At 60.9% G+C, this 24,628-nt stretch overlaps 1 protein-coding gene across 1 annotated transcript in view; it reads left to right on the forward strand.

Moving 5' to 3' along the window:
• Window positions 1-8,052: 8,052 nt before the first annotated feature.
• The window catches only part of PDGFRB (platelet derived growth factor receptor beta), a 34,724-nt gene continuing 18,148 nt past the window's right edge, over window positions 8,053-24,628 (forward strand). The window contains exons 1-3 of the mRNA XM_062188856.1: window positions 8,053-8,141; window positions 22,850-22,895; window positions 23,834-24,157. Of these exons, the coding sequence (XP_062044840.1) occupies window positions 22,856-22,895; window positions 23,834-24,157 (364 nt within the window). The 5' untranslated portion in view covers window positions 8,053-8,141; window positions 22,850-22,855. The remainder of the gene's footprint in view (window positions 8,142-22,849; window positions 22,896-23,833; window positions 24,158-24,628) is intronic.

Genomic DNA, 24,628 nt, shown 5'->3' on the forward strand with positions numbered 1-24,628 from the left:
CCATGGGGGTTACACTCCCACAGTTCCTGAGCCCCCACCCCCCACCTAACCTGCAGTGATGTGTGGCACCTAGAAGAGGGCAGCCCCCCCCCCCCCTCGTATCTTCACACACAATAGGGTGCTCAGGATTCATTCTGTCAGCACCAGGCAGATGTGTCAAGGTCAGGGCCCAGTGTGCAGACCCCGGGACAAAGTAAACACGTGAGGGTCCTCAGAGTACCCCCATTGGGCCCTGTGGCGGCGCGCATTGGCACAGTGTTAAGCCACCGCTTGGGATGCCCACATTCCATATTGGAGTGCCTGGGTTCCAGTCCCAGCTACTCGGCTTCCCATCCAGCTTCCTGCTCATTGCACACTGGGAGGCAGCAGATAATGGCTCAGATGCTTGGGTCCCTTCCACCCTCGTGGGAAACCAGGATTGAGTCCCAGGCGCCTGGCTTTAGCCTGGCCCAGCCCTGACTGCTGTGGGCATTTAGGGGAATGAACCAGCCGCTGGAAATCTCCATCTGTCTCTCTCTTTTTCTCCACCTTTCAAATAAAATGAAAATAAACTGGGCCCTGTGTGACTGCACAGGTGACCTGTGCACAGAGCTGGCCCTGTACAGACTCCTGCTGTTCTATCGTAGCTGAGCAGCGGAATCAGTAAGCCTGGGGCGCGGCCTTTTGCTCAAAGGAATTCTTCCCATTTTATGGGTAGAAGCACTGAGGCCTGAAAAAGAAAGCATCAGTGCCTGAGTGGAGTTTCTGTAGCAAATGAAGGCTGCTGCTAGGAGGGACTGGGGCTGCTGGGTTGCCGCGGACACAGATGGGCACACGGCAGCCTGGGCTGGGAAGGAAGTGGACATGTTGCTCAGAAGCCATCTGGAGCTCTGAGCTCTGCCCGGGCTCCCACCTCTCAAAGAGTCAGTGAGAAACTAAGTGCACAAAGGCAAGGGAAGAGGGCAAGAGGCACTCCGTGTCTGAACTGTAGCAAGGGTGGAGGAGCGGAAGGCCTGGGGCCGGCTCTGCATCTGCGAGGGAGAGGGGGCAGGCAGGAGACCTAAGAGAAAACACACCGGCTCCGATCACCACCCCTGGGCTGTAAAGTGCTCTTTAAAGAGCTGTGCGTCATGAGATGGGCAGTCCTGAGAGAGAGCGAGCTCACCGTCATAGGAGGTATATAAATGACTGTTGGGGGGTCCCTGGTGAGGAAAGCTGTGGAAAAGATGCCTGTTCTTGGGGAAGGCACTGTTTAGGTGCCCCCTAGTGCCAAGAGGATGTTAGACGGTCTGGGCATAGGTGAGTGTAGGAATTCATTTGTCCCGTCTTCATTAACTGGGCAACTACACAGTAACGCACCTCCTTTGTGTTGTACTCTGTTCCGTACTGGGTGAGGCCCTGCCCTTGAGGTGCCGCCAGATGGGGAGTGGGGATAGGTATGAATCAAATAATCACCAATAAATACCAAGTCACATCTTGGTGAGGATCAGGACTGGGGAGCAAGGGAAGCCTTGGAGGCGGAAGTGACCTGTGAGCCAGGCCCTGGGGAGTGGGGAAGGACCCGTGGTCGGGGGTCAGTTCGACCACAGACTCTGAGGTCCCAAGGGCCCGTGCTCCCCTAGAACTGAGCAGGTCTGGAGTGTGTGTGTGTTGGGGTGGAGAGCAGTGAGGACGACGGGGTCAGCACTTGGGAGACAGTTGAGGGCTGGGGGCCAAAGCAGCAGGGAACTGTCTGGGCACAGCCAGGGCTGTGCTCCTGATCAGGAGAGGACAATGCCGGGAGTTGGAAAGCCCAGGGAGCCGCCCCTACTGCTCCTGTAGAGGCGGGGGTCCCTTAGTTCTGCACCCTGCCCGTGGAGTGGGCTGCCCTGGGCCCATGGTTTTCCCACACCCTGGCACTGCACCATCTCAGGCTGCAGGTGTAGCCCTTCCCTGGGCACCGGAGCCATGTTCGCAGCAGCTCCTGATGCCGGTTGCATGCTGGCCTTCCCAGGCGGCGTCTCTGCAGAGTCCCGCCAGGAAGGGCTCGCTGTTGGCCACACTCTGCAGCTCAGGACGCTGGAGGTGGGAGAGGTGCAGCCACGCGGTGGGGGCCACGCCGCAGGTCTGTGGCCAGTCTGGGAGTTCACCTTTGCTCTAATGCGGAAATACATGTGCCTCTTGCCCCCCAACATGTTAGCTTGGGTTTTGCTTAAACAAATAGCTGGTTCCTCTTCCTCCTCTGGGTTCTTCATGCAAAAACACCTCTGCCCCCCCCCCTCCAGGTAGAACCCCCCAGGTCAGAGTCCTGCGCAGCCTTGGCGGGACATCCCCCCAGCTCCCTCTCTGTTTAAGAGTCCCAGGCTGGGAGTCCTCCCCACCTTGACCTCTGACCTGCCAGGCGACCTCCAGCCCCAGGCCTCCTGTTCCCCGTGTGCAGCCGGACAATGCCCACCTCTCCTCTCTTAGCTTCCACGGGGAAGCCCCTGGCCCCACTATGGGCAGCCTCTTCCTCCCTGACAGCCCGTATCTCTGGGAGTGGTGTTTATTGGACCCCTCCTTCCTCTGGCTTCCCCCAGGAAGCCCTCCCTGCAGGCTGCTCTCACACACGCCAGGGCCTCCCTGGGTGGGGCACAGAGCCGATGGCCTCATAAAGATCTTGGTGATAACTGGGTCTTTTACTCGGGTTTATGGCCCTGCAAGAGGAAAGGCTCTGGGCCCAGCTTTCCCCACCTCCAGGCTCTGGAAGCTGGCTCTGGACTGCAGTGAAAAGGCGCGGAACTGAGGCCAGTCCCAGTGAACCTCAGCCTCGCTCTGTGACCTTGGGCAAATTAACTCCCTTCTCTGAATCCTGGCTTCCACCTTGGCAGTGAGGATGGTAACTCCTGCTCTGCCCAGCTCCAGGGGGGCAGAGGTGAGGCTTACAAGGGGCACTTTGCTCATCAGCCGCTTGTCTCCTCCCAACATCTTTCCTCCCCTCGCTGCCGTGCAGAGGCTGGGGCGCCACCCGCTGGGACTCTAGGCTGCTACAAGGGGGCTCATGGGCCCCAGGAATGCCAAGAGGCCAGGGCTGCTGGGGAAACAGCAGCTCCAGGCACAGAGACAGGAAGGGAGCAGAGGGGCTGCGGGAGCCCAGGCCTGGGGCCCAGCGCAGCCTCATGGGAAGCAGGAGGGTGTGACTCTTTGTGTGGAGAACATGGAGGAGCCAGGACCACTCACAGACGAGGCCCGGAAGTCCTGAGTCCCTCATAGGGTGCATTCCTGCAGCCTTCCAGGCAGGCAGAGAGTCAGGGCAGTGTTCAGCCTGGTCAGCCCCGCCACACCTTTGGCGCCGCCCGGACCCCAGCTCAGGCCTGGCTCATCTATGCTCCACAGCGCCCCGCAGTGGCCTGGGCTCCTCAGTGCCCTGTTTAAAATCCTGCAGTGGCCCCTGCTGGCCCTCGGGGTAAAAGCTGGACTGTCCTGGCCCCCGCTCTTCCTCCAGCCTCACAGCCCTCCCTGCCTAGCCGTTCTTCCTCTGCTCAGGCACACCGGCTCTATCTAAGCCTCCAAGTTTTCGCCCATGCCCTGCCCTCTGCCTCAGACACTGTTTTCCACCCCTGCTTTGTTTGTGGCCTCTCAGCCTGCGTCCGCATCGAAGTGTTTCTTCGTCGGAGAAGACTCGCTCTGCCCAGACGAGAGCCCGTGTCCGCAGCCTGTGTCTTTGTGTCTCGTCGTGCTGGGCACCCCCGGCAAGCCTGAGTGCTCTCCGTGGTGTTGCTCGTGCCGAGCTCCGAGGCCCACGATGGGCGCTCAGTTCACACTGTTGTGTGGGAGGATGGTCGGAGGAAGGAGGAAGGCCTGGGAGCTGGAGTGGGAGGCCCCCACCCCCAGAGCTGCTGGACACCCTCAAGCAGGTTCTGGCCCTTAGGGGCGTCTGTCCAGTGAGGGAGAGCCACGTGGCCTGCAGGGCCCTGCCTGAAGGTGCGACCCTTCTTCATGGGCCACAGGCACACTGCCATTCCCTGTGCTCCTGCGCCTCCCTCCGAGGCAGAAGCCAGCACTGGCGCTGGGGAGGGGCTGAGCAGGCAGAATCTTAAAGCACTCACCCCCTGGGATCCTGGCGCACCTCGGTGGCTACCGTCTGGCCCAATAAGAGGAGTCCTGGGCATCCGGGGTGGGCCTCAGGCCTGCTCAGATGGCTGCTGTGCTGAGTGTCCAGGAGGTGGGGACAGACCCCCATGCTGTGCCTCTCTGGCATCCCAGCCATGTGCGTGGGGACCTGCCTGCCCCACCCAGGGTCTGCACTGGGGAACCTCAGGCCAGTCCCTTCACGTCTGGGCCTCAGTTTCCATGCGCGACCAATGGACATGTGCTGAGGGCCCTTCTCTGGCCTCTGCCTGGGACATGTGTGCTGCTTCCTCACCCCACCCCCTCCACGGGGCCAGGCTGGGAGCGTGGGAGAGCCAGATGTGGTGGCCGCTGGCCCTGCCTGAGTGAGTGTTGAGCAGGCCTCCTGGGAGTTCTCCCACTCAGGCTCCCTTTCCGGCCCCTAACCCCCGCCCCACTGAGAGCTGCTGCTTCCGGCTCCGACCAGCGTGGGTGGGGGTCTTGAGGGGAGGAGGGGAGGGGATCTGTCCCCTTCTGAGGAACAGTGCGGGTCCTAGAGTGTCGACAGAAGCCTCAGTGGTGTCCCCAGTTGTCACAGGGCTTTGTGCAGGGCGCCGTCCCGCCCTGGCCTCAGTCATCTTGGCCGTAAGGTGAGCAGCTCACCCGAGCTCCCCTCCAGCCTTGTGTCTTCCCGTGACAGCAGCTCCAGCTCCAGCTGAGGATCAGCTGTCGCCTTTTGAGGCGCTTTCTTGTTGTATTCTAGGACATGCACAAAATGCCTGTGCATCCGTGCGCTCTCTCAGCCCTGTGAGGCAGGCGTGTGTGCCCATTTTACAGCCAAACGCACTGAGTATCAGGGAGCTCAGGTAATGCAATTGTTCAGGGTCCCTTAGCTAGGATGTGCTAGAGCTGGGCTGGAACTGCTGGCATCAGGGCCCAGGGTCCTTAACTCTTGGGTGTGCCTGCACACTCTGGAGAGGGGACGTGCTGAACCCTAAGGCCCGGAGGCCCCCCTCTCTCTACACATGTCAGGGTACACACTGCCCTTTCGCCCTCCCCAAGACAGGAGCATCTGGGGCTGGCCTGGGCTCCCAGCATCGTTGCCACTGCTGCCCTGCCCACTGGGACGTACGGGAAACACTCAGCCCAGGGGCACACGGGGACGGACTGCTGCTCCAGGGAGGGAGTCGCTGCTTCAGCGAGCACACTCCCGGGCACGTGCCAAACCCTCCCAGTGCACTACGGCTCCTGCCAGTCAGGAAGTAGTCCTTGAAAGATCTCCGTTTTGCAGTGAGGCGACCAAGGCTCAGGCGTTGACGTTGACTGGTCTAAACCCATAGGGTCCAGAACTGGAGAAGCTGGCCTTTGAACAGGAGCTCGGTCTCTGGCCCCAGACCTGTGCTGGCAGCTGGGACGCTGTTGCCTTGCTTGTCCCGCCATCGGCAATGCCCGGTGGTGCTCCACGTAGCTCCGTGCCTCCCAGCCATGGCTCGGTTGAGAGGAATACAACCTGGTGCCCACCAAGGGTTAATGGTGGTAGGGGCTAAGTGGTTCCAGATGGGCCAGCCGGACGGCTGGGCTAGCCGGAAACCAGGCGGCCGCCAGCTTCCCAGGGGAGCCACTACCAGCTGCCCCCTCCCCTCTGTGCCTCTTCTCTGGCCCCCAGCTGCTCTTCTGCCCTAGGACCCACCAGCTCGTCTCCCTAGCGAGAGTCCGGCTATAAGGGAAGACGCAGACAGAGCATCCCAAGGGCCTTCCAGCCCAGGATTATGTAACAGGTGGGGAAACTGAGGCTCAGGAGCAGCCAAGGCTGTATCTGAGGTCTCCCACAGTCTATGGTGAGGCCTCCTGGATCCCAGAGCAGCCTCTTAACCGAAGTTGCCCTGGTTGCAGCAACTGGGACAAGACTTGGGAGGTGGAAGGCCACGGCCAGTGCTAACAGAGGAGCTGTCAATTTCTGAGGGAGTTTGGGACCACAACAGATTGTTCTGGGGGCCCAAAGTCTGTGCTGTCTCTCTGTGCTCCCCCACGACCCTGCTGCCCCAGAGTCCTGGGCCAGGGCACTCTCATTACCTCCCCCGGTGGCCTGGGGCCAGCCTGAGACTCTCTCTCTTCCAGGCAGTGCAGCCAAGATGCCCCGCTAGGCAGTCCTGATGGGGGCAAAACCAAGAGATGATTGCAAGGTGAATTGCTGGGCTCCAGTGGAGCGGCAGCTCAAGCAAATGCCTGTGCTGGCTGCACCGGGGCCTGGGAGGGGCTGGGGAGGCAGAGAGGCAGGGGCAGTGTGGAGGACCCCCGTGTCCTGTGCAGCCCCAGTGCCTTTCTGCTCCTCCGGGACTCAGTTTCCCCAGGTGCACAGCTGTGGGAGCAGGGGTGCTCAGCTCTGCTCTCTAAGCCCCCTTAATTGAAGCAGTGTCTTATTGGCATCAGAGGGCTGGAGACTTCCAGTCCGAGGAAGAGCATCAGCCGGGGACCTGGGCCTTCGCAGACCCCTGTGGGGAAGGTGGGTGGGAGGAATGGAAGTGTGGCAGAGGGAGGAGGAGAAGGAGGGCAGGGGTGCCGTCTGCTGGCGGCCGTGTCTCCTCCAGCACGCGTCTCCCGAACCCAGGGTCTGCCAGCTCTGCCCCTGCCCTGTGGGCCCAGGAAGTGCATCTCACTTCTCTGAGCCTCTGTTTCCTTGCCTGTGAAATGGGTACAAATCCTGTTCTTGTCCTCTAGGGGCTTCGAGCGCCCAAAACATGTATCTTGAGATCTGAAGCAGTGTGCTGGGTGCCCTCGGGCAGATTGTGTTTCCTCCCCGCCTGGTTCCTGTCGGGCCTTGCATTTTCCCTCTGAGCATCCTGGGCATCCTTCCCTCCCTTCTGGGCCCCATCCTTGAGAGGCGCTCCCTGGTTCCCTCAAGCCTAGGTCACATGTCCCTCTCGGGGGCGGGGAGCCTTTTTTTTTTTTCTGCCAAGGGCCGTTTGGGTATCATTCCCAGGCCATACAAAATGATCAGCTTAAAAATGAGCCTGCTATAGATTTATTGAATTTTGGGCCCTGCCTGTGGCTGCCTTGGTAGGGCCAGGCCGAATGATTCCGTGCCTGTCTGACATGGCCCTCGGGCTGGATGATCCCCACCCCTGAGTCCACTCTCCCCACCTCTCCTCCTCCTCAGGCAGGGCCCCGGATCAGAGGTGGCTTCTATGCCACTGTCCGCAGCCCTGAGTACGCTGGCTGTCACATAGAAGTTGCTTAATATGCCTGCAGAAGAACTGACTGGTGGCTCAACCGGCCCTACAGGCGACCAGAGCTTCCTTGACAGCTGGGGAAACTGAGGCACAGGGTGATTTCTCCCTCTCCCCCAGGTGCCATGGCAAGAGGAGACTGCCACCAGCCGTCAGATACAGGCGGCAGGCGAGTGAGGCCCAGCCACTCTTTAATAAAAGTGACTCAGCGGCTGGCGTGGGCTGCGGAATTTCTAAACATCCCCTCACATCCTGAGAGAGCAGGCGACGGGAGGGAGAAAGCAGAGGGAAAGGAGGAAGAAAAACAAGAAACGGGGAAAAGAAAGAGAGAGGGAAAAAACCTGAAATTGAAAACAGACGCACGCGCCCACCCTCCCACCCTCCCGCCCGCCCGCACCCCCCTTCCCCCGGCTGGGCCAATCAGAGGCCGCCCTGCAGCCTTTCCCCCAGAGTGGGGGGGCAGGGAAGCCCACAGTGGTGTGAGCTCCTGGGGCTGCCCGGGCCGGCAGTCCCCGCCCGCCCTCTCTGGGACCCGGGACAGTTCTGCGAGCCAGAGAGGAGATCAACAGGGAGGAGACGGCCGAGCCCCTGAGCCCAGCCCGGCCAGTGCCCTGCCCGCTCGGCCAGCCAGACCCAGGGCGGCCCCTCCTGGCGGCCCCGCTCCTCCCCTGCAGCCCCCCGCCCCTCCGTTCCCCCGAGTCCCCAGGAGTCTGCCACAGCCCTTCTTGCCTTTCTACCCCTGCTGCTGCCCCTGTGGGTCCAGCGAAGTCTTTGTGATAACGGGAGAGGGCAAGAAGGAGGACTTCCTGGAGGGGGTGACAGTCCAGAGCCCGGGACAGTACTCACACCAGAACCCTCGGCAGCAAGGTAAGAACTGGGAGAGGTGGGAACCCCAGTCCTAGTGCCCTGTCCCCTTACCCCAGCCTGTGCCTCTTTGGGTAGGTAAAAAAAATAAAAAATGTGAAATATTTTTAACAAAACCAGATGGGAAGAGGCTGGGCGGCTCTGGGTGATGTCAGGACTGGAGGAGCCAGTTCTCTCCTTTCTCCTGTTCTGGGATGGGTGGCCTCTGCCCCTGTCTCCTACCCCCCATGAACCCTGCTGCCTCCTGCCCTCATCAAACACCCCCAGAAGTTTCTGGGGGCCATGTGGGGACCACCGAGGCACAGTACAGGCTGCGGGGCTGGGGAGAGCTGGCAGGAGCAGGAGTGAGGGGAACTGGGGGATGGCATGCAGGGGGGCAGGGAAAGGGGGCCTCCCAAGGCACTGGGGACCTCAGGGCCACAGCCCCTGCCCCTGGGCCCTAGCTCTGCTTCTAAGAATCGGCTCTGGCCCTGGGCCAGCCTGCCACTAGGCAACCTCTGGGGATTTAAATGGATTTGCAAATTTTCCAGATTCCTGAGATGTCCTTCCAAACCCCCAGCCGCTGGGAAAGTTTTGAGGGTGAGGGAGGCCCCCGTGGCAGCTGGGGCTGGGGAACTGAGGCCTGGCTGTCAGATCTGGGGGCTCCTTTGCAGGCGCAGGCGACAGCTCTCAGGCCCCCTCTTTGCCTCCCTCCGGCTGGACTGTGCCCCTCTCCTCTCCATCCTGGAACCAGAGGCTGCCGGTGGCTCCCCAGTGCCCACTGGAGCCCCAGCTGCACCGCTTGGCGCTTGTTGCATGCCAGGGCTGTGCTTTGTGAGCGAGCTCCGCTGTGGTGCTCACCAGAGGCACCGGGCGGCTGTTTTCCCTGCTTTCCACGGTGGGGGGTACAGTGAATTGGGGGCAGGTCTTGGAGAGGTTGTAAGCGCCCCTGCCTCGTTACTGCAGACTTGGCCCTTTTGTTCCTGCCAGGCAGATCCTAGAATCCTAGCGAAGGAATTTGCATCAGCCTGCCTGTGGGCATTTGCCCTCGCGTCCTCTGCCTGGAATGCCCTTCCTCATCACTTTTCTTCCAGGGATCCTCCCTGCTCCGTCTCTTCCAGGCAGCCCTCCTGGCTCCTTCCAGTCTTGCAAGTGCTTGCCATGCACTTCGTGTGGGGGCCTTGCTGCTCGGCCCCCTCCTCTTGCTTGTGTGCTACTTACGCATCAGAGCCTGTCCAGGCCCCAGGCTTCCCTGTCTTGTGTTCTGTCCCCTGCGCCAGCCCTGGGCACCGAGGGATGGCTCTGCTTGCCTCTGTCACCCCCAGAGCACACAAAGGCCTTCAGCAAGCTGCTTCACAGTCATTGAGTCCTCCTGTGTCTCACCCATTCGGGGACATCCAGTCCCAGGCAGGCACACTCTGCAGTCTTCTTAGCGAGGCTTTGAAATCCTGTTGTTATTCCACTGTGCAGATGAGAAAACTAAGCCTGGGAGAGGCAGAGTGGCTTTCCCAGGGCTACGCAGTCAGTCTGGTTGGTGCTGGGACCAGAGTCTGTCTGAAGCCAAAGGCTTAACCCTCCTGCTGCCAGAGCACTCCTGGCCAGGGGGCAGTGGGGTGCGTGCGGAGCCTGCCCCTGGTGGGAGGGTGTCTGTCTCTGCCGGGCCCTCGCCTGGTCTGCAGAGAGGAAGGAACACCCTGCCCTCCTGCTCTTAGACAGAAGGTACCGGGCAGCCCTCCCTCCTCTGTGGGGAGAAGAGCTAGGACTTGTAATTGGCGCCAGATGTGAGGCAGGCGGTGGAAAGCACCGTGCATTCACAGTCAGCAGACAGAGCACTGGCCCTGCTCATTCAAATCCGTGTGGGGCCAACCTCAGAGCTCCTGTCCCCTCCCCAGGCTGCTTCTACACCTGGGAGGCAGTGGGCACCGTGGATAAACAAAGCCAGGCTCGGGCATCCGATGACCAGTTAGTGACCAGCCCTCTGTCCCTCCAGCTTCTGGCTGTGTGACTCTGTGCCAGGGCTTTGCCTCTCTGGGCCTTGGTCTCCTCGGTGAGCAGCAGGGCAGTTTGTGGGAGCCGTGAGATGACCTAAGGCGCTGAATGAGGCCCCTGTATTTCCTGGGGGCAGACCTGAGGCCACTGGCCAAGCGGGAGTGACGGAGCCGGGGCCTGCACCTGGGTATCTCTGATTCCAGAGCTGAGTGGGGTTGGACACCCCTGGGGACCCAGCATCAGCTGTGGAGGCCACATAGCTTTCCAGGGGTGGTCAGCAGCCCGTCAACCCCTGTGACCATGGGCCAGTCCATCCCTCTCTGGGTCTCGGTTTTCCTATCCATCCACCAAGGAGGTAGGCACAAATGATTGCTGAACTCCCTAACAACCCGAAAACAATTCCAGGATCCCAAGCCTAGCCAGCCCAGATCGGCCCGTGCCGTGTGCTCAGGGGTCATGCATATTTAACGTCACGATGAAAGGGGTTTTCTTAGCCTTTCTCTCTACAATTACCAAAAGAGGTCAGGATCGATGGCCACTAATGGAAAACTTGAACCTGCAACAAGGAGGAGGAACCTTTGAACAATGAGAGCAGCCCCTCTGCACGCTCAGTTTCTCTGGGACTCAAAGGGTGTGTTCCTGGCGAGCCCACCTGCCTGTTTTCCTGGGATCGTGAACAAGGAGACTGGGGCAGTGGGTCTGTTAGGGCTGCAGATGCGTGTGGTGACCCTGTGGGCCCCGTCCCATGTGGTTTTCAAGCCTCCTGTGCTCTGATTTGAGGAGGAAGCAAGGATCGGTACCGTAGAGTGCTGGGGTCTGGAGGGAAGGGGGAGGAATGGAGGCAGAGCCCACCTCTGGGGACAGTGAGTGTGGATTTCACACACTTGCTGCAGCCCCTCCCAAGCCTCAGGTCCAGAGCTTCAGCAAAAGGGCTGCCAGCACCCCTCAACACCAGATGATTTCCAGGGCACCCCACCCCCAGCCTGCCAGAGGAGATTGGAAATCAAAGTGTATTGCTGCGTGAATGCCCTCTCTCCACCTCCCTTCAGATCTGGTCTATTTGATGTCTCGGGCACTCGAAAGCTTTGGTCTGCCCGAGGTACCTGCTTCCCCGCCCTGTGACGCACAGGGCCGTCGCTAGGGAGAATGGCGTGGAAAGTTCCTCAATGTCAGAGGTGTAAAAGGCTTTCAGGGCCACCTGGGTGGACTTCCTCATGTGTGGGGGCCACAGTAGCTCCCAGAGAGGAGAAGGGATGCACCCAAGGCCCAACAGATCATCAGGGATGGCGCTGAGCCCGGGACCCGTTTTCCTGTGCACCGCCGTCCGTGCCAGGACTTCACCAGCTCTGTGTCCAGGGCTCAGCCGCCACGTCTCTCTGGGGTGAGGCCAGAGGGCAGAGTTTGGGCTGGAGAGGAGCACGGCCATCCCAGGGAGGGAGGGGAAGCCCTGGGTAGCTTTCTGGACGAGCGAACCTCGGCTCACTCCACTTCTCCAGTCCGGCTGAAGTTTCCTCTTAGGGGAAGTCGAGGCGGGGGGGAGGGGAAGGGGCCAGAGGGAATCTCAGGGACCCTGGAGGTCCACCTGGCTATGTCCTTAGCCCCGGAGCATCCCTGCCAGGCTTCTCGTGGCTGTTTTCCCCCATCCTTGGAGGTGCCCTTGGTTTCCCTTCCTGGGAAATGGAACATAAGCTGCTCCGTGCCTGAGGCTGATCCTGGGTGGGTGTGGGGGAGGGGGGGTCCAGCCATCCCCAAGGGGCAGGGCTCAGCTTTATAAACATGTCACAAAAGACTTGGTCCTTCCCAACCCAGACAACGTCTTGAAGGAAAGGCTCACCTTTGACCCCATGGACTGTGGGTTAGTCCTCTGTGTTTATGTCCTTGTCAGCTTCCAGCTTGGCACTTACCTGCTGAATGGATTTTGCAATAGTGAATAGATAGATAAATACATGGAGAGGTGCAGAAGTGGGTTAGTGGGAGGATGGATGGATGGATAGAAGGCTGGATAGACAATTAAACAGATGGATGGATGGATGGACGGACAGGTGAATAGATGGATAGATGGATGGATAGATAGCAGGCTGGATGGATGGTTGGACAGATGGATGGATGGATGGATGGATGGGCTCCCCCTTAGTCCAGGGAGAAAGAATGACTTTCACCCTCATGGAAGCCTCTTGCTTAGAAGGGTATACGCATGGTTCAGTCTCTGCACCCATCAACTCAAAACTCCTGTTATTTTAACAAGGAGCCTGCATTTTCAATTTGCACTTGCTCCACAAGGTATGTCCCTAGGTCTCGTTAGGGAATTCAGGCTGGGTTTGGGGTGGCTTCACGTGAGAAACTGCCCTCACTGTCCCCATCTTAATCCACAGCCCTCCCTAAGATGCCACTCTGCTCCTGCCCCTCCCCTGCACGAAGCCCCCACTCCTCCCACCCCCAGTGCCTGGAGCCGCAGCATTTTTGTTGCCCGGCCAGCAGCCAGCCAGCCCCCATGACTGTTGATGGCGGAAAGCCGGCTTCCCTGCGCTTCCAAAGAAAAACCCTGATCCTGTCCCAGCCCTCCAAACCTTTCCCAAAGCAACCCACTGCTTGCCTCTGCCGAGAGCCCCAGGCTCCAGGCTGGCAGAGCCCTCCCTGCCATCTCTCCCACATGCCTGTCAATCTCCCTTTCCTAACCTTGCTCACACATAACCCTCGAAGGCCTAGCTCAAGGCCACAGCCCGCAGGTGGCCCGGCTTCCCTCTGCCCTGGAATAATCCTACAATGGCAGTGGTCGCTGTCTACTGAGGACCTTGTTGGTATCCAGTGCTTTTCCTCACCGTCACTAACCCTCAGAGCAATGTGGTTTTCTGGGAAGTTGAGACGCTAAGCAGTTAAGTTTAGAAAGGTCTCACTGTTACCAAGTAGCAGAACCAGGACTTGCATCTGAGATTAGGTGGCTTTGGGCTGGAGCCTGGCTGAGCTCCCATGCCTTGCCATGACCTGGCGGTACTGGGCACAGCCTGGCATGGCAGAGTCCCATGCCTGTGTTCTACCTGCACCCACTCTCCCTCATCACCCCTCTGGAGGGCGAGTCGTCATTGCCTGCACAACCCAGTTCCCAGCCTCGTGAAGCCTGTTATTGGGGTGGGGGTGAGAGGGGCAAGGGGAAAGCAGGAGCTGAGACCCCAGGCCCGAGGACCAGAAAAACCGACCTTGCAGAGCCGTTTGAGCTCTCATGCTGGGTGAGCATCCATTGAGCACCTGCTGTAAGCCCAAGTCCCATCTGAGGAGCTCAGAGATGTTCTAAATAATTATTACATGGGGTTTCTGGTTTGTGGGCAATCAAATTAAGGGACTAAGACCGAGGTATCGGAAAGCTCAGTAGATGGTGGACTAGGAGTCATCAGCCTTGGGTTCTGATGCTAGCTGGGTGGAAAGTCCCTGCTGTGCTGGGCCGAGAGCCCCCGGCTGAGCCTCGGCGTGCTGGGATGGCTGCAGCTGCTCCTACTCCCTGCAGGCACAGCAGCTGCCCCTTCCTGAGGATGCTTTTTGGGCGGGCCGGGGTTTTTCTGCACCATCTCATCTCTCACGCGCACCCCTTGGCTTCCAAGCCCAGCCGAGCCTTCTCGGCGTGCACTTGGGCTGAGGGAGTGACTTACTCCCCCGCAAGAGAACCGGTAATAACAATCAGATGTCCACTGGCTTCGCAGAGGGCTGTGTGCCAGTCCGTGTTCTAAGCATTTTGCTTGTCCGGCCGCCTTGGACCAGTCTCGACAACTTCACGGCCAGCCCCACTTTACAGGGGGGGAAACTGAGGCAGTGAGAGTCACAGCACATGGAGGAACCAACAGGGGAGCGGACGCCGAGGGAGCAAGAGGGTCAGTGCAGCAGGGCCTTCTCGCCCTGCCCGAGTGGCCGCACAGGAGGGCTCTGAGGGGAATGTCAATGTCCCCTAATTAGAATCAGTCAATGGCAGGACTCCCCCTAGCACGCAGCCCCTGCCCACCTTGTGGACTCTGGCTGGTGGGTCGGTACGTGGGGGTCCTGCCCCCTGCCCACTTGGCTCTGAGGACCCATTCCATTGGCTGCTCCCACCCCGGCGCATGGCCGGTCCGGGGCTGGCAGCAGCCCGGGGAACAGAAGGTTTGCTTGTCTGCGCCTGCCGCGCCCCCCTCCCCAGCCTCAGCCTGGGACCCCTCTCAGGGGCTCCTTCGGCTGCCAGGGCCTGGCGCTCTCCGTTGCCATGGCGCCGGCCGGAGATGAGGCTCCGGGGGGCAGGGGGCAGCCCAGGGATGGCGGAGGCCTGCAACTCTGCAGCTGCAGAGGGCCTGCCGGCTGTGCAGGGTGGAGGGGCTGCTGGGGCCCCAGCGGGGGCAGGCCTGGAGCAGCGCTGGCCACACACCTAGCACGGCTGCCGGGATGCTCAGCTCACATGGCTTTGGGACAGGCACTGCCATTGGCAGACCCAGGGTCTCCTCAGCCTCGGGTGCTGGCCCTGAGTGTGCAGTGCGCACAGCTTCTGATTTTATGCCCAGCCCGGCATCAAACGGTGGGGGACCTGGGGCAGGCTCCGCATACCCACTGCCCTCAGTGACGCCCGAGGCTCCTCCTGTTTCTGAGAGCCTGGATTCTGTGTGGACCCCACGTGCATGTGTGCCACACGGGAGCGGCTCTCTGCAGACAAAGGTGGTCTGGCCTGGTGGTCAGGACTACAGGCTTGGGGATGGGCACTTGGCTCAGTGGTTAACCCAGGGTGCCTGGGTTCAAGTCTTGGCTCCACTCCCGATTCCAGTTTCCTGCCAGTGTGCATCCTGGGAGGCAGCCAGTGTTGGCTCAAGTACTTAGGTCCCTGCCACCCACATGGGAGACCTGGATTGAGTTCCTGGCTCCGGGCTTTGGCCTGGCCTAGCCTCACCTGTTGCAGACATTTGGGGAGTGAACCAGCAGATGGGAAATATCTCTTTCTCTTCCTTTCAAGCAAATAATAATAATAATATAAAAATACAGGCTTTCAGGCTTTCGTGTCAAACTGGCCTCATCTTGTCCTGGCTTCTTTACTGACGGGCCACGTGACCCAAGGCATCCCCCCAAGCTTCTCGGAGACTCAGCTTCTTCCTCTGTGAAGTGGGAATAATGCGGGGCCGTGAGGATGAGCCGAATCAGTGGGGCATCCCGTGTAGCAGAGTACCTGCCTCTGATTAGCAGGGGCTTGGGTTTGCTTTCAGTTTGGGGAGTGGTGAATGGGCCGGGAGGTCGGTGGGTGGAAGCAGGACCCAGCGAGGCAGGCTGTGCTCAATGCAGTGAAGAACATTCGTGGGTCGTCTGGCCTCTGACAATGAGCTGCCAAGAACGGGGTGGGCCGCAGGGGAGGGAGTGAGACCCCCGTCACCAGAGATGTGTGATGGCAGGGAGGGAGGGTGGCACGTGCGGCCCCTCCCAGCCCCAGGATTGTAGGGCTCTTGAGAACAGCTGTGACTGTGTACCCCTCAGCTGCAGCTGCGCCCAGGTGCACAGAGAGTGTGGGAGGATGAGGGCAGGCGGCGGGAAGTGGCCGGAGAGAGCGAGGCCGGCAGCGTGGGTCAAGCTCCCCCGTGAGTGGGGCTCCTGCACGCTGCGCCTGCCTTAGACGGGCTGTCACGGGGACCCTGAGTCTGCGCACTCTGGGGCCGTGTGGCCAGCCAGCGAGCTCTGGGGTCTCGGGTCAGCGATATCCCTGCCTCAGTTTCCTCGTCCATCAGCCCTGACAGCCTGGGCTTGCTCTGATGAGGGCTGCGCCAGGGGTCACTCTTCTTTCTCCTGGTGCTACTCTGAAGGGCACCAGGGTCCCTGTGCCTTTTCCAAGGGCTGATGAGGGCCCATATGGGAGCCAGGGGGCCTGGGCAGAGCCAGGCCATAAGGCCTAGGGGGTGGCTGCAGGGCTGGAGAGGGGAGGCCAGCGAGGCGCTGAGCGAGGCAGGAAGTGCTCACTCTGCGGGCTGCAGCGGCAGGGGCAGACGCCGCTGGGCCTCCCTCCCTCACTGACCTCCTTCTCGGCTGTTTCCCAGCCTTGTGGGGACCCGGGCCCCTCCCTTGGGCCCCCAGCGGCCGGCCGTGAGGCACACACTGAGCGCTTTCCCACGCGCTGTTCCAAGGAGCTGCCGCACGCTCTCCCCATCCCCCAGGCCCAGGGCTCTGGCTCTGGAGGGTGAGGGGGCTGTGCTGTGGTGGAGAGGAGGGGGGGTCCCTAGGGGGATCTGTCTCTTTTTTATCAGCCTGGCTCCTCTCCAGACAGATGTTTCTTTTTCTCTTGGACTTCCAGAAAATAGGTCATTTCTTTCCATTGTGTCCCTGGGGAGGCCCCCTGGGGAGGGTGAGTGACAAGTATGGGCCCTGGGGAGCTGGTGAGGAGGTGCTGTGGGCAGGGCCAGGGCGCGCCACTCAGGGCCCATGAGAGACAGATCTGGGCTGTGTTTCTGAAGGGTTCCTTCTGGTGGGACTGACAGCAGGTGAGAGTGAGGCATTGGAAGGGCGGGGCTGAGGGGCACCTGGGAGGGCTTGAGGGGCAGGGCTGGGGGTCAGGACAGCCTCCCATGAGCCCACACTGCTCTTCATCTTCCTGGACCGGGAGGCACCGGCTTGGTGGCCTCTGCTGCTCTGTGCAGGGGGCCGCCGTGAGTCCCTGGCAAACACCACAGTCCTGAGGCTGCGTGGCAGAGGTGCCGGGCCTGGGTGCCACCGTGCCACATGGGCCAGCTGCTCACCCCCTCCCTTCAGCCCTGGCTCGGACCCTGAGCCTGGTGGGAGATTTCTACCATAGAAGTGGGGTGTTGAGCCTTCCCCGCCAGACATAGTGGGGTATAGGATTTAGGGGGGCAGGCGGGAGCCTCCACCCCTTCCCAGGGGCCTCCCTAGTCCCTGCCACTGCTGTCTGTCCTGGCTCTCAGGGTGACTGCTGACCCATGCTGCACCGTCACACACATCTCAGCCCGCCTGGGGAAGGCCGCAGGGGCCAGGCTCGGCCAGGTCCAGGCTGGGCCGCTGTCACTGTTGTACTCCCCAGCTGTGGGCGGAGGCCTCCTAACCCCAGTTCTAGATGTCGCTTCCCCCCCAACCCTAAGTTGGAGCTGGCTGCCTTCTCTGAGCTGAGTCATGACATCCTGGCTGTCCCTCTGCACTCCCCCCCACCCCCTGCCCCCACCCCTGCATTCCAGCTCAACGAAGCTGTCTGCCACAGCCGCAGCACGTCAGCCCTGTCCACACCACTGTACAGATGGGGAAACTGAGGCCCGGGGAGGGGCAGGGCTGGGACGAGAACGCAGGCCCCTGTGGTCCCACTGTCGGTGGGGGCTGTGAACCAACATGCTGTGGACGAGAGGGGACCAGGGCTGGCTCGGTCTGGAGCCTGGAGTCTGTGTCCCTCCTCTGCCAGCCACTCGGCCAGTCACCTCCTCCAAGCCTCAGTTGCTAATTCCTGCCTGGCAGGGACAGAGCAGGGGGGAGGGGGTCTGCTGCAGACAGGAGAGGGAGGGATCTGTAGTCCGGAGCCTTGAACCCCCTCTCCCCCACCCTCACATCTGAGCAGGGGCTAGGGGCAGGGACCACCCAGCCCAGCCCCTTCAGGCCCCTGAGCCCCCCTTCCCAGAGCAGCAGGACCTCCCCCCACTTAGCCTCAGCTTCCCCGTCTGTTCAATGGGGCCCGGGGAGGGGCTGGACCAGACAGATGACCCCTGGGGGCTGTGCAGCTCTGACATTCCAAGACTCTGACCCCGTGATCCCCAGGCCTGGGCCTCCTCCTCCTCCTCCCTCGGGCATCTTGTTTATTCCCGGCACCCCTGGCCTGGGACCTGACCCGGCAGCCCCTCCTCCCTTCCCCATCTGCCAGCTGCTTCCGCCCAGCCTGTCCCTGCCCCAATCTGAGTGTCCCACTGTCCACTTGGAGCCCCCAGGCGCCTCCACACCCTAAGCCAGCTCATGGGCCGCTATCAGTGCTGACCTTTGGCCGCATTCTAGGCTGGCTCCAAAAACGGCCTTGTCCCCGCAGGGCTCACACCCTCCTGCCTCCCAGTGTTTCCAGCAGGGGTGTGGGCTCCTCTTTGATACCGCCCTCTCCAGCCTATGACGCAAAACCACCAAAGCTCACCTCCGTCTGTCCCTGTCCGACTCCACTGCCCTGTCTTGATCAGAGACATGGTGGTGTGGGAGTGGCGTAGAGCTCTGTGCTCCTAGGCTCTGGGTTTCTAGGCCAGGTTCTCAAGCATGCTCTGCCTCACTTTTCCCACCTCTCGAATGGGGCTGATCACTGCATTTTCCTCGTGGAGTTGACTGAGGATCAAGTAAATCCTTATGTTCAAGTGCTCAAAACTGTACACGGCACACTGGCTTTCTAGAGTGTGCGTGCGTATGGTTGTGTGTCCAGGGGAGGCTGGGGGTCCCGTGCGCACATGCTGTGTGTGTGTCGCATATGCTAGGCCCACATGTGATCTGTTGCCCATGGCTGTGTCCCTGCCAGGCCTGGGAGAGAGCACCAGTGGCAGTCTGCGCCACGTGCCTGTGCCCTGGGTGCAGGGGGAGCTTGTGCATGTGTGTCCTGTGTGGGCGTACACATGTTGAGTGCACATGGCCTGCTGCACACATACGTGCTTCCCAGGAGCGTGTGAGCGAGCGTGTAGGCAGCCATCCGTGCTGTGTGCATATGCTGGCCGCGTGCAGGCCTCCCCCTCCCCTGCCTGTGTCGTGGGAGCCTCAGGACCCCGAGGGAGGGAAGCTGCCGCTGGCGGATGTGGCCAAGATGGAGTGGATTTATTTAGATGAGGGCGGTGGGAAAGGGGGGAAGAAGTGTATGTGCTGGGAGGAGGGAGGGCTGGGGCCCTGGGAGCGGCGTCTGACGCGTCCTTGCTCCCCTGCGCTGGACTTGACGTTCGCACTCTGCTCCCCTGGGGCTCCCTCTCCTCCGCAGGGAGGAGCAGGACCAGGACCCTCTCTTCAGACCTTTGTCCTTCCGATCTGGACCAGAGCGGAGGCATCACGAGGGCCTCCTGGCACACAGCACCCTTCCCATGGGCAAACAGGGGTGGGGAGCTAGCATGATTCAGGCAGAACAGTGTGGCAGGGAGGGGGTGCCTGATCCCTGACCGTGGCACCCATGTTGTCCCAGGGGGCTTCTCTCCACTGCACAGCCCTCTCCCTAACGAAGGGGCGTGGTCACAGGCAAGCCCACTGCCCTCCCCAGGTCAGCTGCCTGGGCCTTCCTGGGGAGGGCGGGAGCCACAGCCGCCCCTGAGAAGCACGAGGAGGTCCTTGGGTGCACAACCTAGGGTGTCCGGGAGTCATGCCCGATGGCCCGGGAGGTCACGTCCAGCCGCCCTGCGTCCCTTCTGGGTCATCTCTGTCCTCCAGCCTGTTGCCTGTGCCGCCCGCCCCCTACTGCCCCCTACCGGTCGATGTTACCACTTCATTTGGCTGAAAGTCCCCTGAATACCTGCTGTCCTACTCCCGATTGTATGGAAGGGGAAACGGGCCCAGACAGGGAAATAACTTGCTCAAGGTCACACAGCAAGTGTTCCATGGAGCCGTCAGGAAAACTCCAATGAGCTGGGATTTGGATTTGCATATGACTGTGCCCTCAGGAATGTGGCTCTCTTTCTCACCAGCTCCTACCTCCTCAAACCACCCCAGTGGGAATAACACTGACTAGAAACGTCTCCCTGGCCAGACAAGAAGACAGAGCAGGGGCCGGCATTCAGGCAGCTGGGATGCTTGAATCCCACATCAGAGTGCTTGGGGGCGATGCCTGGCTCTGGCTCCTGCCTCCAGCTTCCTGCTAATGCAGACCCTGGGAGGCAGCAGGGATGGCTCACGTGATTGGGTTCCTGCCACCCACGTGGGACACCTGGATTGGGTCCCTGGCCTCGGCCTGGCTCAGGGCTGCTGCAGGCTTTTGGGGAGTGGACCAGCAACTGCGAGCTCTGTCTCTGCCTCTCAAATAAATGTAAAAAATAGCTTTTAAGGCAGCACTTTAGAATAGGGATGCTATTTTTTAGGCCAACAACTTTTTTTTTTAAAGATATATTTATTTGAAAGGCAGAGTTACAGAGAGGGGGAGAGAGAGAGAGAGAGAGAGAGAGAGAGAGAGAAGTCTTCCACCCACTGGTTCAATCCCCAGATGACCTCAACAGCCAGGGCTGGGCCAGACTGAAGCCAGGAACCAGAAGCTTAATCTGGGTCTCATCCACATGGGTGCAGAGGCCCAGGCACTTGGGCCATCTTCTACTGCTTTCCCAGGTGCATTAGCAGGGAGCTGGATCAGCAGTAGAGCAGCCGGGACTTGAGCCAGCACCAATATGGGATGCTGGTGATGCAGGCAACAGCTTAACCCAGTAAGCCACAACACCAGCTCCAAGCCAATAGCTTTTAAAAATTTTATATTTATTTTCATCTACTTGAAAGACAGAGTGAGAGCGAGAGCGAGAGAGAGGGAAAGAGAGAGAGAATATCTTTTGTCTACTCATTTACTCCCCAAATGTCTGCAATAGCCAGGCCTGGACCAGGCTGAAGTCACAAGCTAGCAGCCCAGAACTCCATCAGGGTCTCCCACAGGGATGGCTGGGGCCCGAATATTTGCTGCCTCCCGGGCACAACAGCAGGAAGCTGGACTGGAAGAGGGGTTGCTAGAACTGAAAGCAGGGCTGCAATATGAGACATGTGGGTCCCAGATGGCGGCGTGAGCGGCCGTGCTGCCCTGCCTGCCCTGCGGACAGCTCTTTGAAGGACCTCTCCAAACCTCTGTGTGGGGATGGGAAAAAGGCAGAGCCGGCTGCAGACCGCTCATCTCACAGTGGGTGCGAGAATCCTCGTGCAGGGAACACACATGCTTGCCTCGTAGCAATGCCATTCCAGGCTCTAGGGGTGTCTACAGACTCTCTGAGCCTCTTTGCCTAGCCTGTCCCTTGTGCATAGCCTGAATGTACCTTTTTGCCATGCTACTGTAGCATGCGCCTGTCTCTCTCTAGACCTCTGCTACCCATTCAAGAAGGGTCCCTCCTGGCTTGGAGTGTTAGAGACTCTGAGCCACCCCTAGTCACAGGCCCAGCAGGAGAGACCCTGGAGGAGAGGCGACTGGGTACCACAGTGGAGCAGCATCGGGGGCCACATGCCACGAGGGCCCAGCCCACACAGCCAGCCGGGCCAGCCTCTTTGCTGTGACCGCTCCTCTCCCGGCCAGCCGACCAGATTCCTTCTTTATAATAATAAACAGTGTGGCCAGCCAGGGCGGCTGGGAAGGGGTGGGGGTGGGAGGCTGGGCTGCAGCCCCTCCCCCAGTCTGGGCTGCTAATGATTTTCTTTGGCTGAGATCTCCGGCAGGAAGAGGGGAGCCAGAGGGGCACCCACCGAGGGGCACATGGGCCTCTGTGGGGGCTGCTGGCTCCGCTGTGGCGCTGTGCCCTCCTATCCGAGGGGGCCTGGCGTCCATCTGGAGGGGTTGGGGCATGCTGTGCAGGGGGCACCAGGAGGGCTAGCTTTGACCTTGTGGAGCAAGTCAAATCGGGGAGAGGACCCCCAGGCAGGCCGGCCGGAAGAGAGGGGGTGGAGGCGCTGGAGGAGAGCAGATCTGCTGAGGCTGAGGGTCTGTCCCCCACAGTGTGCGATGCGGCCCTGCTTGGGTGGGACACTGGCCTTCACTCCTCATGGATAGCTGGAGACCAAGGCCGCAGAGATGGCCGTGGCATGAGAGGCAGGCGTGCCAGGGCTCAGGCCTGGCTCCTCGGCCCTGAGCTGGAAACACAGGGTGAGGTGGGGCTGTGGGGATGAGCTGGGCGGGGCCCTAGGGCAGCACCAGGCTGGGCAGCTACTGAGGAGGCCTGTAGCATCGGGAGGCTCCTTGTCCTTTCCCACAAGTCTTGCCCTTGACCGTGTCCACCTCTGGCCTCCCTCTTATCGATGCTGTACAGACCCTGGCCTTATCTGGTCCTTGGTGGTTATTTGGGATCCAAGGCAGGGACAGAGCATGGAGTCCCCAGTTCAGCCTGCTTCCATGCGTGCCTCCCACGCTGTGTGTCTTCGTGGAGCTCCTCTCTCTGTGTCTCTGGGGTTTCTTCTGTCTGCTTCTGTCTCCATCTCCCTCTCAGAACCTTGGGCAAACGTCCTTGCTTCTCCAGCCTCAGTTTCCCCCATCTGGCCACCCGGGGTATTGTTCAGTGGCCTCCACGGTCCTTGGAAGCCTTGCTGAGATCCCGGGCCTAGTTCCCAGCCCCTCTCCCCTGGGCCTCTCTGCGCTGCTCTGGGCTGAGGTGAGGGGGCCAAGCCCACCCCCCACATTCCACAACCCTGATCCCCCTCCCCGCTTCCCTTCCCACAGCCGCCTCCATTTCCTGTTGTGCTGGGGGAGCTGTGGCGTTCTCTGGGCTCTGCTCACCCCTCCTTCTCCTCCAGGCCTTTCATCACACTTTCCCAAATATTTGTCCTGGCAGATAAGAGCCTGGTATTGAAACTGTCACCCAGAAGATGGGCTGTCAGAGTCGGCGGCCCAGGCACGCTGTCCAGCCAGCCTCCCCACCCCCGCGCATGTGCAGGGAAACTAAGGCCGGAGAGAGGCCGGGGCTCAGCAGCGGGGGGTGGAGGGTCGGGCCTGTGGTCAGGAGTGGCCCTCAGCCTCCGACTTCAGCCCCATGGACACAGAGGCTGGGTGGCCCTGCTGGGGCTTACTCTGTAGGAGCCAGGTGCTAGGATGGGCCATGGCCCGGCCTCTGCCCACTGCGGGCCCTGATCCCTGTTTAACTCCACAGGACACCATGCAGCTTCCGGCTGTGGGGCCAGCTCCGGGGCTGAAAGGTGGGTAGACTGGGGAGCCACCACTACAGTGCCCCTCAGCCTCCTTTTCCTCTAATTCCAGTGGGTTTCCATGGTGAACACTTGGACTGCTCCCGGGTCGGGGTAGGGGTGGGGGGAACCTGCATCGGAGCTCTGCTTGTGCAGAGCCCTTGGCACAAGTCCTCTATTGGGTCCTTTGCAGGCTGCCATCCGGCTCTGCTCAGCCCAGGGCCTGGCCTGGTGCCAGCCTCGGGCTCCCTTCTCCTGTCAGTTCCCCTCATTGGTTGGGAGCTCCCAAGCTCCCTCCCTGCCCCAGGCCTCTCTCAGCACCCCCTTCCCTCCTGCCTGCCCACGTCAGCCTTGCTCCTCAGGGCTGGGGCTGACCAAGCAATCAGTGTGCAGCCCAGCAGGCCCAGTGACTGCCCACCTGTCTCATGAAAAGTCCTTCCTCAGAGGATGTCCCTGGGAGGACCAATCACTGAGTACCAGAGCCCCCAACCCCGGGCCCCTCCAGCACCTGCTCCCACTCTGAGCACCTGAGACCCTGTCTCCTCCGCCCTCCAAGTAGGCCAGCTCCGGGCTTCACAGGAGCACGGGCAGCTGCGGGAAAAAGGCTCAGAAGGTGACCTGGGAAGTCATGCAGGAACCGCAGGCCTGGGAATTGCTTCCCCAGGATTTCCTGAGTCTTTCTCTTGCCTCCTGCCTGGGCACAGCGCCGCTGCACGACGCGGCGGTTGGGGGTCTGCAGGGACTGGGACTGAGGTCTGGAGGAGTCCCAGGGGCCCTGGCACTGGGCAAGCAGGCCCCGGAATCCGGCGGGGAGGCCCCAGTCTGTGAGGGACGGGGGAGGTGAGCCCCCCAGGGATGTGGAGGCTGTACGTGCAGAGCCTCCTCCCAGGGTCAGCTCAGGAGCGGCTCTGAGGTCCCCGCGCTCACCCCTGTTGCCTCCTGTTCCGAAGGCCGGTCGCTGCTGCTGTCTCTGCTGTTGCTGCTGGGCCCGGAAGCCTCCCAGGGCCTGGTCATCACTCCTCCAGGGCCAGAACTGGTCCTCAACATCTCCAGCACCTTCGTGCTCACCTGCTCGGGTTCGGCTCCGGTGGTGTGGGAGCGGCTGTCCCAGGAGCCCTGGCAGGAAGTGGCCGTGAACCAGGACGGCACCTTCTCCAGCGTGCTCACCCTGAGCAATGTCACTGGGACAGACACCGGCGAGTACTTCTGCAGCTACAACGGCTCGCAGGGGCTGGACCCCAGCGAGCGGAAGCGGCTCTACATCTTTGTGCCAGGTGAGGCCCTGGCCCGAGTGGGCTCCCTCTCCCTCCCCTCCTTTTTCCACTGCAGCCGTCAGGGGCGGTACAGAGAAGGCTCCCGAGACCTCGTGAAATGCATCTGTGTTAGAAATGTAGACTCGCTGGGGAATCCAGCCTGGCTCCCCCAGGACTCTGTTCATCCCCCCTCCCCACTCAGGATCCGCATGTGCTCCTGGCAGCCAAGCCCACTCCTGTCCCCCAAGACCTGGCTGCTCTCAGCTGGCTCCCGTCTGCTCCTCTTGGCCTCCATACCCCACCCTCCTTGCTCCCCAAGCTTTAGGTGCCAGCCGCACTTGAACTTGAGGTTTCTCTTCTTTCTCCTGGTGCTGTCCAATAGCAAATGTTGGAGTTGGAAGGGACCTCTGAGAGCATCTGGAGCGTTTGGTGCTGTAACACAACACCCAGGATTTGTGATGAACAGAAATCTTTTGGGTCCAAGATCACTGG

The sequence above is a fragment of the Lepus europaeus genome, chromosome 4 (genome assembly GCF_033115175.1).
Source record: "Lepus europaeus isolate LE1 chromosome 4, mLepTim1.pri, whole genome shotgun sequence".
Classification (NCBI taxonomy): Eukaryota; Metazoa; Chordata; class Mammalia; order Lagomorpha; family Leporidae; genus Lepus; species Lepus europaeus.